The sequence below is a fragment of the Gobio gobio genome, assembly GCF_949357685.1.
Source record: "Gobio gobio genome assembly, chromosome: 18".
NCBI classification, from domain to species: Eukaryota; Metazoa; Chordata; class Actinopteri; order Cypriniformes; family Gobionidae; genus Gobio; species Gobio gobio.
Window position 1 is genome coordinate 40,924,901 of NC_137111.1, and position 16,247 is coordinate 40,941,147.

General features: G+C 37.6%; 1 protein-coding gene across 2 annotated transcripts in view; it reads right to left on the reverse strand.

Moving 5' to 3' along the window:
* Positions 1-3,124: 3,124 nt before the first annotated feature.
* marchf5 (membrane-associated ring finger (C3HC4) 5) overlaps positions 3,125-16,247 on the reverse strand; it is a 43,615-nt gene continuing 30,492 nt past the window's right edge. The window contains exons 3-7 of one of the 2 annotated variants that reach the window (XR_013818469.1): positions 9,830-9,960; positions 9,568-9,751; positions 7,885-8,051; positions 5,174-5,482; positions 3,125-3,689 (exon numbers count right to left, since the gene is read on the reverse strand). Coding sequence is in view for 1 of the 2 variants with exons in the window: in XM_079843305.1 (XP_079699431.1) it covers positions 5,366-5,482; positions 7,885-8,051; positions 9,568-9,751; positions 9,830-9,960 (599 nt within the window). In the remaining variant the exon portion in view is untranslated. Of the gene's footprint in view, positions 5,483-7,884; positions 8,052-9,567; positions 9,752-9,829; positions 9,961-16,247 lie in introns of both variants that reach the window. The other variant, XM_079843305.1, reaches the window with a different exon arrangement.

A 16,247-nucleotide genomic window follows, 5' to 3' on the forward strand; every position in this document is an offset into this window, starting at 1 on the left:
AAATTGAAGTAAAAATCAAGCGAAATAGGAATATAAAAAAAGCTAACTAATAAAGTTACAAAATCACATAACATACCTAAAAATTTTAAAAACAAAAGCCAATTCAAAATCTTAATAATAAAAGCTTTAATAGAATACTGAAGAAGAGCTGCGCTTAAATGTTCATGATTTTCAATGAATAAATAACATTTCAGTCTTTCCTCCAGAAGTCTGTCACATGGCTTCCAATGATTTTGGAATATAGCACAGCGAGTCATATGGACTAGATTGTATGCCACTTTTTATGGGATGGTTCACCCAAATATGAAAACTGTCATTCCAAACCTGTATGACTGACTGACTTCTGTGGAACACAAAATATTTTGAAGAACGCTGGGGTGCAAACAACATTAGACCTCATTAACTTACATTTGTATGGACAAAAAATCTCAAAATATCGTCATTTGTGTTCCACAGAAGAAGGTAAGTCGTACAGGTTTGACATGACATGAGGGTGAATAAATTATGACAGAATTTTCATATTTGAGTGAACTATCATTCATTTTTGGCTCTTGGACTGTCTCCCAAAAAGTTTTTTTTCCATGAAATAAAGAGAATACAGGTTTTGGAACAACATGAGGGTGAGTAAATGACTGTTGCACCCCAAATCCCTTTAACTGTTCTAGAATCAGCTCCGAGTTCTGTAGGTCAGTGACCGCAACAGATGCGTGTGGTTCTCACCATTCCCTGTCACCTGTCACATGTAGTTTGCTCACACTGTGGTTGAACAGTAGGCAGAATATTAGAGTAAAGAAATCTAGAAGAGCGTTACTCTGCATGAATGAGTCTAATGTGGATTCTGCTCAAATCTGAGCTTGTGTGTTTCGAGCTGCGGTCATGAGGTAGAAACGGTTCTTCAGTTGCTGACCGTCTTGTGTTCAGTTTATTAGGTGGTTTTGAAGTGCAACAGGACACAGCTGTGTATCTGTGGGAGAGATTTGTTTTATGTTCATTAAACAATTGAATGAACTCACTTGTGTTGTCTTTTTTTTTTGTCTTTGATCTTTACTCCTCCACCCTCAATACCACAACTGAGGTGAGACTTGAGCTAGGTACCGAACCTACAACTGCTCCCTGGGCGCCGCAGCTATATGGCTGCCCACTGCTGTGTGTGTGTGTGTGTGTGTGTGTGTGTGTGTGTGTTCGTTCACTACTGTTTTTGTGCACTTGGATGGGTTAAATGCAGAGCACAAATTCCAAGTTTGGGTCACCATACTTGGCTTCACTTCACTTCACTTTTCCATCCTCAAACAGCAAGTCATTCCAAAGGGAGAATGAAATGCTTTGATTGTAGTCTTGAGTTTTCTTCCGGGAACGACCATGTCAATATTCTTAATTTATATAATTCCTGCCCAAGACATGCAAAATAAAGGGGGGCGAGGTCTGGCTGAGTTGCGTTAGTAGTGTGTTGAACCTTGCAGTTATGGTAAAACCAAGCGGGAACCTTCTAGCCTGGTCCTACCAGACTCGTACATTTCATTTGTACAGAGAGTCTGGCCACTCTCCATTGACAAGCGTTAACTTCCTTGAAGGCGGGTACTCTGAAGTTTAAAATGATTGGATCTGCCATGACCAATCGCTAACGTTTGGTCGTGACGTATGTCATCTCAAACTAGGGCACGACATCAACGTCATTGTTCTCAGCCACTCCCTCTGTTCGCTGATTGGACAGGTTAAAATTTGACCAGGGAATATACCGCAATCCAAGTCAAGGGGGTAATCCAGCACCCGGAAAGCGTACCTTCCATAGGGGCAGCCGTTGCTAACCAACCGATCACCTGCTGTTAGCATCCCATTGACTCCCATTCAATTTGGCCTCACTTTGACAACGAATAACTTAACATCTGAGGCGTTTAAAGACTCCATTTGACCAGTTTATTTCTAAAGAAACACGATAATGTATAAAAGGCTTCATTACCTTGTATCTTGCACTATCACCCCGGCGAAGCTGTTTTTGTAAAAATAGGCTAACGATTACATCATAACCACGCGACTCTCCGTCGCACAGTAGAAAAATTACCGTATAAACAGGAGGAGAAGCCTGTAGGCAATCTTTTACTCTCTGAGGCAACTTATTAAAATAAATAAAAACTATGCAAAATGACCAAATAATTAATCAGAATACTTACCAAAAGTTGCTCCTGCTCTCCGTCTCTGCAAGATTCAGTGGTTTCAGATTTCACTTTGCACAACTACTAGAAGACCTACAACTGTCAGACAGGTTGCTCACGTCACATCTTCGTCGTCAAGCTCAGTCTGAGGCTGCGCAGTACATCAGCCATCAGGAAGTGATGCTTCTAACTGACGTCACTTTTCTGAGTTGAAGTCAATGGGGTCGCCGTGTCCATTTCTTTTACTTTCTATGGACGGAGTACTGAAGAAAAATGAAAAAAGTGCGGATGTATGTAGGAGGGCGGAGCTAGGCTAGCAACCTCCCGCGATCTCTCTTGAATCCAACACGGAAGTGACTTAAACTGCAATTCATCAACTGGCCGCTAGAGACAGGCTCCAAAAGAGAGTCAAATCTGTATCTCCCCCATGTTAAAATGCCCAACCTTACAGCCTGGTACATAGTGTTTTTGGTCCATATAGCTATAAAAATTCGTAATTTTGGCCTGACAACTGTGAGGGGGGTGGATTTTTTATTTTTTATAACTCATCCGTTTAAATTATGCTAAGCCTTAAAGTTCTGCAGAATTAAGGGTGTGGCCACTTGAGTGACAGGTGGATTGCCACTATGGTTGAGCTAGGTAGGTGTGGTTTCAGCAACCAGGCACCTCAGCTCCACCCATGTCCCGCCTCTTTGCTCATTCTCAGTTATCCATGAGTGACGCACTGCCAAGATGGTAACGGCCGACCTTAGGCTTCAAAAATGCTCTTCAGAAACCTACAGGTGATGTCACGGATACTACGTCCATATTTTTTTTTACAGTCTATGGGTAAAACACACTTGAAGCGGTTGACCAATCAGGCATATTGCACTTTTCGGAAGGAGGGGCTTCATAGAGACAGGAACAAAAGACAGCATTACTAGGAAGAGAGCTGCTGCAACAATGAAAACTCAAACTGCCCCACACACACAGTCAAGCATTGGAAAAATACATTTATTTACATAAATCAACCCGAAACTATAAATTCAGAAGCCGTATCTGTACAACTCTTCCATTTATACAACATACATGTTCTGTATTTGGCATTATGCTTCATCTGTACAAGAGACATTATACATATCCCATTGACATTATACAGCATGATTTAATGCTGAAAAGGTAAGAATTTAAAATCATATTTAGGCAACAGAATAACTGGTCTGCTACTGCTAGTCTTGCAGTTGGTGTAGATAAACTGTTTTTTTTTAGCGACTACATCAACATTAAGCCGTTCTTTCAGTGTTACACAGATCATGAAGAAGCTCTAATGATGTGCTTTAGCTCTATGGACAAATAGTACTCAAACAGCTAATTAGGGATTAAGCAGAGTTAAAGGTGCAGTAAGCGATTTCTGAGAAAATGGATCGGCGAGCGCAACACACTTGTAGCCAATCAGCAGTAGGGGGCGTGTCCACAGAGAGAGAGAGTGAGCAAGAGGGAGATTTCAAGAGAGAGACTGTAGAAAGAGAGGTGGCTGAGAGACATTACAAAAGAGAAAAGCTCAGAGGAATATCACTGGAAAAAGAAGGGTTATGATCAGACAAGAATTTTAGGAATCGTGTTAATATTAGAGAAACTTTCCAGCGTGGGAAGACCTGAAAAAGGTCGCTGAGGTTGTGTAATTTCTGCTCCATACGTGAGTAACATTGGTTTTGCCGTTTCACAGAACCAACATATGCTGTTGTTGTAATGTTAGCTATAGTTACAGGACTGTTTTGAGTCTCATTGTTTGTCTGGTGCTGCAGGCGACTAACAAGCAACTCTTGCTTGTGTACTGTATGTTCATTTATTGTTCTCCCTTGTCATTCGTTCGCCATCTTTGCGTCGCTTCAGCTATTCTAAAGAGACATCCACTCTTGCTTTGGGGGCGGCGCAATGAAGGGAGGGGTGTGTTTTCTTGGGTTGATTTCAAATATCAACAGGGTTTCTCAGAAATGGCTTACTGCACCTTTAATTATACAAGCTCTTTAAAATAAAACACCCGCCGCACACTGGAAGATGTTTCATAAATTCACACTGTAGTGTACTGTTGCTCAGTATGCCATTACAAAACAGCACTTTGAACTATTATATACTGTTTTCTCCCAATTTCATCCATATTAGGATCAAAAACATCACTTGCTGTTAATGAATCAAAGTCATCAAACACAATGATTCAGAAAAAAAATTGGCATGTTCATGACCTTTAAGACACACAGGCCTATATTGTCGTGGTGTAATAAAAAGGCCACTTTTACTATTAAAGTTCACTGCTCTACCAGAGGCCATTTGATCTATTATGTCACAGGTTTATTAACAGCAGTTATTAGGCATCAGGTTACCATAATGTTTAATAGAGTAATCGATCAAGGACCAAACACTCAGACTGGATTCTACACAGACTAAATCAAATTATCACATGATTTCTGAATTATATAAGTGACTCCCTGAAACTCAGACATCAACACTACAAAGACGGAAAATAAAGATGATCGGCCAATCAAATTATGTGAAGGCGATGAATTTCACAAAAGCTGTCAAGGTCATATTTCTCCCCCAAATCAGCATAATGATTTTTTAATTTGTGAAATATTTCACAAAGACATCTGTAAAGCATAATTTGAAGTATATTTGCAATACTAAATCTTATTCATATTGAAAGAAAAGTCTAAGCAAAATATGTTTTAGGGTGAAATGGATACATTTCTTTGTGAAGTTCATCTGAGAAGAACCACCACATAAAACATTTATTTTATAAGCTCAATACAAACTGCTTTAGATATTTATGTTTGCCATCAGTATTTAACATTGCATTCGCTAGGCTAACTAAGGGAGGAAGATTTAGTAAAAGTGCTTCATGTGAAACTGCCCGTCGTCTTTTGTGTGTTAAGGATACTTTAAAGATTCAGAAAGATTTCTAATTCAATATAAAACAATCACCTGTTAATATAAAACGTTCTTCCAATATTTATTTTTCCTCTGTCTCTTTCTTAAAATGTCAAAGCCCATAAAATAAGTAACACACGACTCCCAGGTCTGATTTTGTCGACTGAAATTAAGCTGAATCACTGTTCAAACTCCAAACTGAATAGTCACATTCACAGGGAGAAGAAAACCAAATCCAGCGTCTGTGAAAAATGTCCAGTAGTGTCTCTTAAAGCTGCGTGAAATCAACGTGGATGGAATTGGTGATGAGCTCAGGCCTCGTCCAGCTCGGGGAAATTGAGGATCTTGCGATGAGCCTGTCGGAGATACTGCTGCTGCTTGAAATAGACCTTAAACGCCCCTTTAATAGCCACAAACGCAATGCCACCCTGAGAGACAAGAGAAAGAACGTCATCAGTATGAGGGTACGTGTGCACATGTCATAGACTTGGGGCCAGATTTACTAACAGCTTGCGTCAGCGAAAAAACCTTCTTTTGGCGTTAAAACTACTGTCAGGATTTACTAAAGACACACTGTGAAAAATTAGCGCTGAAAAAGTGTGGACAGAGTTATTTTTGCGGCTGACCTTATTGCATATGCATTTGAAGGATTTTCCCTCTCAGACGCAACATTTATGGGAGGAGAGTATTTAAATTACTAAGGTTTGCGCTTCTGCGCCATTATAGAGGGTATGCATTGACGTCACTTTCCCACTGGAACACGCCCCCCTCAGTCGGACTGAGTGGCAAAAGAGCTACCGCATGACTGGAGTTCATAGGGGAAACTGCGAAAACACGAGTAAAACAACTGATTTTCAGTTGAAATTAAAGGTTGGACTCCATATAGTATGGTCGATTCAAAATCGATTCACAAAGGCCACGAATCGATTTTTTTCCCCCCATATTTATTTCCGCAAACATTGAACATAAGATTAACGCAAATCTAATTACTAGTCTTCTCCGCTAGATGTCACCTTCTTATAGACATATTCAAATTCAAGTCAATAGACAGCGCAGGACCAATATTTCAAACCTAATAGCTTATATTATAAACAGATTTCCTCAAATAAAAGTTAGTCCACATAGGTCAGCACGTTAAGGTATTGTTCATTACTACGGCAATTAACTTGTGTCCAGGTATGAACGCGCTTCTCGTGTATAAAAAGTAACGAGCGGTGACGGCGCGCGCGCAGAGGGAGGCTCGGAAGAGATTCCGGAGCGGCGCGCCCCACAAAGAAAGCCCCCATTCCCGGCCTCAATCCTCGAAAGGCCTCGTCAGGCACTACGATCGACCCAAATTACAGACGGTTTCGCCGACCACTGAGATATAGCCGGTTAAAGTTTCAACTGGTCTCGTTCGGATAATTTTTATTTGTGGCTGTTTTAATTTCTTGTTAATTACCCACTTGTATACTTATTCACTGTTTTTTTTTATAAATATAGTATTTGTATTAAATGTATATTCATTGAGTTGAATCGAAATCAAATCTATTTGAGAACTTGCAAATCGAAATAGAATCGAATTGTAACATCTGAATCAATACACAGCCCTACTATATAGTGTTCTTTACAATTTACCCAACATCCAGTAATAAATGGATATTGACACGCAGCCAGGATCGCGTTTCCAGACATTTATATGTGCCTTATTTCAACCCCGGGGAAATGCATAAAGCAAATTTGAACGCTATTTCCGCACGCAAAATATGCGGGCTTGCATGATTTCATAATCCCCACATTTTCGTTGCAAAAAAGTCACATGTATCTTAGCAGAAAGTTGACACACAAGAGCAGCCATTTCCTCCTATTGCCATGGGAACGTTAGGAAGTGACGTAATTACGTGACGTGAACATCATTGAAAAGCTGCAAACCCCGCAATGAAACCATGATGAAGCACGCAAATCATACTCATTTGCCAACAAAAATAAGCGCAAAAGACAGCGCAAAGCAGTTAGTAGTATGTCAATTTACGTTACAGTAAGAGATTGCACTTTGTGCATCTGAAGCACTTATTTTAACAGAAGATGCCTTTTTTGTATAGCTACAGGAATCGCACATTTGATTTTTTATTTATTCATTTTTACAGAAGTTGTAGCATATTCCTTTTGTAAAGCTACAGAACTTGTTTGACTCAATGTTTTGTAAGTTTGACCCATGTGTTTATTAGGGTCTGAAATAAAACAAGATGAGAACTTAAATATTCCCAGCACTTTCTGTGATGTATATGCTCGCTTATCATAGGAAGTAATAAGAAATTATTCTTTACATTAAGGTAGTAGCCTAGTGAGAACTAGGAGGAATCACTTTTTTTTCTCTTTTTCATCAGACCGCAGTTTTTGCAAGTTCCCGCAATTTCATCGCATAAATATCCCGCATATTCCATCGTATTTTATAATAAAATAAGCATTTTTCCGGAAGGACTGAATATAGGTAGGTCTAAATCTGGGTGATCACTTAAATCAATGTTATATATATATAGTTTTAGACGTGTTTTTCGCGGCATTCACATTAAAAACCAATGCAGCCTCTCAGTCTTTTTGCCACTCAGTGGGCGTAACCACAGTTACTCCACGCGCATACCCTCGATTTACCGCCCAAAAAAAGCTTGGTAGACTGTGTTGGTCATTATGCAACTGATCTGACTGCGTCTGTGTTCTTTCGTTTGCGTGTCGTCAATAGATCATGTGCAGAACTTTCCACTCCCATCCCAACATTTTTTGGAATTGCGCTCTCGCTAATTTGCCCTGTTTAGAAAATCTGGCCCATAGTTTTCCACCCTATTCCTCGTACCAGAATGGTCCTCTGAAGATTTGAGTTGACACTGCTGAACATCAGTTTACCCACGATGGTGGCGATGGTGGGGAACACGAGAGCTCCGCACAGAATCCGTGTGGCCGACACGTGATCGGCCAGCGGACTGGCCTCCGCCGGGATCCTGGGCACGGGGCAGCCGATACCTGCACATGACAGAACATTTTTGGAGACAATATCACAAAATGTTTTAAGCAATACAAGTAGACAGGGAGTAAAACTAACTTTTTGCCATACCTACCAATGCCACAGCTAAAACTATTAGCCTAACTAATATAAATTAAAAACATTACCTGAAAACTACAGGTACTTGTCTTTATTAGAGACAGTGAATAAAGTAATCAAATATAAAATTACACCGGATAGTCTTCACTCTATAAATAAAAAAGGTTAGTTCACCCAAATATGAAAATTCTGTCATTAATTACTCATAACATTCCAAACCTGTAAGACCTTCGCTCATCTTCGGAGCATAAATTAAGATATTTTTGATGAAATCTGAGTGTTTTATGACCCCTCCATAGACAGCAATTTAAGTTATGTTTGGGGTAGGGTTAGTAGTCTCATGGACGATTTTAACAATGTTTTTACTACCTTTCTGGGCCTTCAAAGTGTTAATTAAATAGCTGTCAATGGAGGTCAGAGAGCTCTCGGATTTCATCAAAAATATCTCATTTGTGTTCTGAAGAGGAACGAAGGTCTTACGGGTTTGGAACGACATGAGGGTGAGTAATTAATGACAGAATTTTTCACTTTTGGGTGAACCAACCCTTTCAGTCAAGAACAGTGAGTGCTTTCCTCATTGCCTTTCTCTACTGTTTGCATTCACTTAAGACATAACCTACTATGTTTACTAGGATACTCGACGAGACGGCCATTTGTGACATCATTTTGTATGAATTTGTCCGTTCAAGTGCAAGACGTGAAAGAGAGCTCAAGTCATTATTTTACTGGCATTTGGCACTTGCCGAGTGTTCATTTCAAGTCCTGCAAGTAGATGAACAGAAATCAGCTATTTTAAAATTTTACTGGCAAATATTACATTTTGAAATATTATGTAAAATAAGTGTTAATTTACATTTCATTTGCGATCAATACATTTTGTATTAGTGTTAAAAATCATCTTTTCCATTAAGACAATAGAATTGTTTATATTTGTTCCTGTTGGAAGAAAAAAAAATGGCAGAAAAGATGTAGACAGAAATCATAGGTCAAGTTTCTATAACCTAACACTAAACACTGAATATGTATTTCAAATATTAAGCCATATATATTTGTATTAAATAATAAACAATTACATTTAAAAGATAATTACATAAATGTTTATGTGGATATTTATAAATATAAAAAAATGTCCAAAATGACGTAATATAGACAGATCGGTTATAGTTTTTATTCATATTTAGAATTAGTTTTCACTTTAATTTTACTTAATTATTTTGTGCATTTTAACTTTTTTCATTATAATTATTTACGTTTTATTTATTTTTATTTCAGTTTTAGTTTCAGTTTATTTTATTTCTAGTTAAACTAAACAAAAATGAAAAATGTTGCCTTAACTGAAATAAGATCTTCATCTAATACTTATATCTTATTTTATTTCAATAAACAAAAATGCTTTCACGGTTTTAGTTAACAATAACAACCCTAGTCACCGCTGACCTGGGAAGATACTGTTGAGGATCTGAAGCTTATTGGAGTATTTCCTCCAGATGCGGAGCACGTAATCTTCCCAGCGAATCATCTTCCCCAGAATTAGCATAACTGGGATGGTGGGCAGGCCGATCAACAAGAAGAGAGGATCAGCCCGTTCCATCACATCCAGACCTTCCTTGTGACCCACAACCTGAGAGACAGACATAGACGAATGGTTAAGAATCAAATAATGCTTGTGAAATCCGTTCAGCTGTGAGTGCCGTCCCACCTGCATGACTGTCACAGCCCCGTATGTGACGGCCGTCCAGTAAATGGATCCCACCATGATACCAGCAGCAGCAAACGGGCAGGCCTTCGAGATCAACCTGTCTGCCAGATCCAGCACATACACCACCGGCCCTGGACACAAACACAGACACTGTAAATAAAAAAGTTGCTGCCTTACTTATTAAGTGCAATCAACTTGGATGTTGCAAGTCATTTCAACTTAAATTACATTAAACTGACTTAAAAAAATTAGTTTGATCTTGTATAACTAAAGAAAAAAGTTGAAAATTGCTTACGTAAAATAGCCATGTAAAACCATATGTTGTCATAACTTATTGATCACGTAAAATAGCCATGTAAAAACATATGTTGTCATAACTTATTGATCATATAAATATGCTCTTCTGGTAAATGTTTTTAAAGAAATTAATACTTTTACTCAGCAAGGATGCATAAAATGTATCAAAAGTGACAGTAAATACATTTAGAATGTTACAAAAGATTTCAAATAAATGCTGTTTTTTTTCTTTTTCTATTAAATAATTCTGAAAGAAGCATCAGTTTTCCACACAAAAAAGTTTTCAACATTGATAATAATCATAAATATTTCTTGAGCAGCAAATCATCATTTTAGAATGATTTCTGAAGGATCATGTCACCGAAGACTGGAGTAATGATGCTAAACATTCAGCTTTGATCACAGGAATAAATTACATTTTAAAATATTATCATAATAAAAACGGTTCTTTTAAATTCACTGTTTGTAGTGTATTTTTGATCAAATAAATACGGTCTTGGAGAATCTTCCCAACCCCAAACTTTTGAACAGGAATGTAGATATTAAGCTATATATACACAAGAAGAGACAAACATGAGAAGTTGATATTGAGGTCTGAATCATGTGACTATGAATCATGTGATCAAGAGGCCAGGTGATGAATCCAGAAATGAAAGAGTGACTGGTTTCCCGCCTCTCCAGCAGGGGGCAGAAGGTGCTATTCTGAAGTGAAACAAACATTGTGTTGGGAATCATTTTAGCCTTCAAATGCTCTTCTGACTAGGTTATGATCATTCATAAGAATCTGAAGTTGTCTACTAAAAAAACCTTGAGCACTAAAAGCACCCAAACTTTAGTTTAAAGGGATTGTTCACCCAAAAATGAAAATGGTCATCACTCATTCTCAAGTTGTTCCAAACCTGTATGAGCTTCTTTCTTCGGTTGAACACAAAAGAAGAGATTTTGAAGAACAAGTCTAACCAAACGGTTGACGATAGCCACTGACTTCCATAGCAGGAAAAAAAATACTATGGAAGTACTCTTTTTTTCAAATACTAATTTTTTTGGTGAACTGTCCCTTTAATTCATTATGACCAAGTAAACACAGCCAAGTTAATGGGAGCGATAATCACGTAATTGTTCATTCTAAATTCATCCTAAATGAATCTCACGAAACCACTGCAAAGCACACACGTCTCACTGACCTATGCTTTATGAAACAGTCCTAAAACGGAATGAGGAAATACTCAAAGTGGAAATCAAAAGGAAATCATGCAATATTTACTGACCTACAACCTGCTTTCCTCTCAACCTATAAATACCCTCCACTGCAGGAGATGTCTAGGACGACTCTCTGGAGACTGAAGAGGCTATTTTCACATTCATTTCCTCCTTTCTCTGGTGAATCATGACTTCATTTTCATTTCCACTTTCTTCATTTATCATACACAGAGCATTTTAATCCAGTACAGTACATGAAACCACAGCTCGATCAACCAAAGAACATAAAAGAACAGGAGTTTGACATGAAACGTCAGATTTCACCTGAAACATTTAAAGAAAATAAGAAATGTTATTTTCCATTGAGAATTATTTTTATAACAATTATACGCAATTTACCACCAGTTTACCATAGTACTGAATTGCAGTAAAAAAAAAATTATTAGTATTTAGTAAGATAAATCTGGGCACTGAGGGCAGTTTTTATCATACTAAAATAATTGAAAACGTTTTTTTTAATACAATTAATTTACTATGCGAAAGGTAATAGTTCTAATTGTAATGAAAATATATATCACTAGGCTTAATTTTTTCCCAAGCAAAATTTATTTGATCTTATATTGAGGCCTGACAAAAAACATATGTGATGATTGTCTTTAGAGCAAAACCAAAGAACAAACAACTTCCATACAAATTCATCATCTAACCAAAAAGTTCCGGTAAAGGTTGTGAGAAGTTTCTATGCGTGAAATAACCTTCAACACATATTAATTCAGCTCTCAAATGCAAAGCAGACACTTTTCTGGTGTCTGTGGGGGGGGGGGGGTGTATGTGTGTGTGTTGAGATCACTGACCCCCTCTCGAGAATATGAATATGGAATATTCTGATGACAGCGCTGGAATCTGGTTGACTTTCTCTCTAGGACTGCCGCATGAACCTAATGGCTACTGGCAACAGGAAACCTTCGGCCAATTTCTGCTGCCGGGCGGCCACAGATCCCATTATGAAGATCATTGAAAATAAACTCCACTTAGCAGGAATACATCTGCAGTCTATTCTCCCACGTTTCACACCAGCTAAGCAGCTCTGCCAAAGAACTGCTGTGGAACAAGGACTTTCTGTTCCCTACAAACCCTCTCCGATGCCAAGCTGCATAAAACAACTTCAATGTGATGTCATCTCAAGCTGCACCGGTCTGAAGAACATCTTGAAAGTTAATCAGGAGTATTATATTTGAAAAAGAAAGATGTTCTTTCATCTTCTTCGTATCTGCCACTTTGCTCAGAAAAGCAATTGCATAACACGCCATTGAATACCCATTTCTAAAAGACTCCGTTCCAAACCAAAGTGAGCTACCTAGGGAGCATTTAAAAGCCATCATATAAATACAATCATGTCAAATATCATACAAATGCAGATACTCAACTGCTGCCTTCTAAGATTAAGATATAATAATTTGGACCCACTTTATATTAGGTGGCTTTAACTACTATGTACTTACATAAAAAAAGAAGTACAATGTACTTACTGTGTTCAAATTGTATTGCAAAACATTTTTGCTGATATTGAGGTGGGATATGGGTTGGGTTAGGGACAGGTGTGGTGGTATGGGTAAGTTTAAGGGTAGGGTTAGGTGTAAGGGAAGTGTCAACAGTGTAATTACAAATGTAACTACAGAAATAAATTACAGATGTAATTACATGCAGGTATTTTTTGTAATGTAAGTACAATGTAAAAACATGTATGTACACATTAAGTGCATTGTATCAAATTATTAATTAAAATATTAGTACATAGTAGTTACGGCCACCTAATATAAAGTGGGTCCAATAATTGTTAATTATTGCAACATTCTCTGAAAAATTTGCACAAGTCTCTGATGAATTTCAGACCTTTTCATTATATAAAATCTATGCATCCTTATCAATATGCATCATTTTCAATATAATAATATAATTAATACAATAATATATAATAAAATAGGACATAATATAATGTAATTAACATAATATTATTTAATTAATATGATGTAAGTGCTGCCAAATGATTAATCGCATCCAAAATAAAAAGTTTGTTTTTAATATATATATATATATATATATATATATATATATATATATATATATATATATATATATATATATTACTCACCTAAAGGATTATTAGGAACACCATACTAATACTGTGTTTGACCCCCTTTCGCCTTCAGAACTGCCTTAATTCTACGTGGCATTGATTCAACAAGGTGCTGAAAGCATTCTTTAGAAATGTTGGGCCATATTGATAGGATAGCATCTTGCAGTTGATGGAGATTTGTGGGATGCACATCCAGGGCACGAAGCTCCCGTTCCACCACATCCCAAAGATGCTCTATTGGGTTGAGATCTGGTGACTGTGGGGGCCATTTTAGTACAGTGAACTCATTGTCATGTTCAAGAAACCAATTTGAAATGATTCGAGCTTTGTGACATGGTGCATTATCCTGCTGGAAGTAGCCATCAGAGGATGGGTACATGGTGGTCATAAAGGGATGGACATGGTCAGAAACAATGCTCAGGTAGGCTGTGGCATTTAAACAATGCCCAATTGGCACTAAGGGGCCTAAAGTTTGCAGAGAAAACATCCCCCACACCATTACACCACCACCACCAGCCTGCACAGTGGTAACAAGGCATGATGGATCCATGTTCTCATTCTGTTTACGCCAAATTCTGACTCTACCATCTGAATGTCTCAATAGAAGCAGTAGAAATAGTAGCCTCTTTTTCCTATTTGTAGTGGAGATGAGTGGTACCCGGTGGGGTCTTCTGCTGTTGTAGCCCATCCACCTCAAGGTTGTGCGTGTTGTGGCTTCACAAATGCTTTGCTGCATACCTCGGTTGTAACGAGTGGTTATTTCAGTCAAAGTTGCTCTTCTATCAGCTTGAATCAGTCGGCGCATTCTCCTCTGACCTCTAGCATCAACAAGGCATTTTCGCCCACAGGACTGCCGCATACTGGATGTTTTTCCCTTTTCACACCATTCTTTGTAAACCCTAGAAATGGTTGTGCGTGAAAATCCCAGTAACTGAGCAGATTGTGAAATACGCAGACCGGCCCGTCTGGCACCAACAACCATGCCACGCTCAAAATTGCTTAAATCACCTTTCTTTCCCATTCTGACATTCAGTTTGGAGTTCAGGAGATTGTCTTGACCAGGACCACAGCCCTAAATGCATTGAAGCAACTGCCATGTGATTGGTTGATTAGATAATTGCATTAATGAGAAATTGAACAGGTGTTCCTAATAATCCTTTAGGTGAGTGTGTATGTATATATTATATTATATTATATTATATTATATTATATTATATATATATATATATATATATATATATATATATATATATATATATATATATATATATATATATATATATATATAATATATAATTTTTTTTATATATAAATATACGATTTCTTTCTTAAATATATACATGCATGTGTATTTAAATATTAGGGCTGTCAAAAGATTAATCGCATCCAAAATAAAAGTTTGTGTTTACATAATATGTGTGTGTGTAGTGTGTACTAATTATTATGTACTGTATATTTGAATGCACACACATACATGTATATATTTAAGAAGTATTTGTATTTATTTATATACTGTATATATTATATTTATATAATTAATATTATAGTAATAAATATTGTATATATAAATATATATATTTTTAAATATATACATGTATTTATATATACACAATAATTATACACAGTACACACATATATTATGTAAACAAACTTTTTTAGCGTCTCACATCAAACTGTACTGGAATCAGCTGTGAGCATTACTCAAGTCTTGTGTAGTTAACAAGAAGAGCATTATATGCGAGTGACCATTAACAGAGATGTCATAATTATCCTCGTAGAGCTCATAATTACAACTTGTAAGCTGGGAAGTTTGAGTTTTTTTGAGAGCTCCTACTTGTACCATGTGACTGCTGCGGATTCATTTAGGTGTTGATAGTGTTGTTGACACAGAAAAATACCTAACCTGCTACTTCCAGTGAGATTCTGAAGTGCGCATTTGATGGACACTTTAGTATCTCATGAGGCCACGGGAGAGGGTTTATGAATGCAGTGAAGCAACGCAACTGGTGCTGTAGGTCACATGACAATGATGACATGACGGATGAGGTATGTCCACATTTCACACACATTCATTCTACATAGAACATTCTTTAAAGGCCGCAAAGTAAGCTTCAAACCAAATGTAGTACCTACTATACAGCATGCAATTTCGTACACAGCGAGTGTATAGACAGAGAGAATAGATCGCTCAATAGGGTTCAAAACAGCCCAACTGACTTCATCATTGAGTAGAACAGGACAGATGCATGTGTGGAAATGTGACAATTATATAAAATATACTTCAATTACTGCCTAAATAACTGATTCCACATAGGGAAAAGGAAATAAATTGAAATCTAAATCACTTGGAGGTCTGAAGGCTTTATACATGAAATAACTCTAGATGGGTTTAATGGAGTACAGCATCCACCAAGACATCACTCATTATTATAACCTAAATATAAAATCCAGCAAACTGAGCCTGGAACATGAACACAATGTGTCAAATGGAAGGAATGAGAGCGTTTGTGAGATACTGCACTGCATTGTTACGCAGGTTATATGTGGAGGCAGTTTCCTGTCTGTCTGATGTGAAAGGACGTCCTCGTCTGCGGGCTCCTGCAGTCACGCAACTGAATGTGCCCCATCAGGATTTTCGTCTTTGTTACCAACAGTACATGAGGACCTTATGAAAAACATAAGTATCTTCCTCTTCCTTCTGTCAAATCAGCACAATCAGGTTTGAAATCTCGAGTCCAGGGGTGTCCAATCCTGCTCCTGGAGGGCCACTGTCCTGTGTCTGAA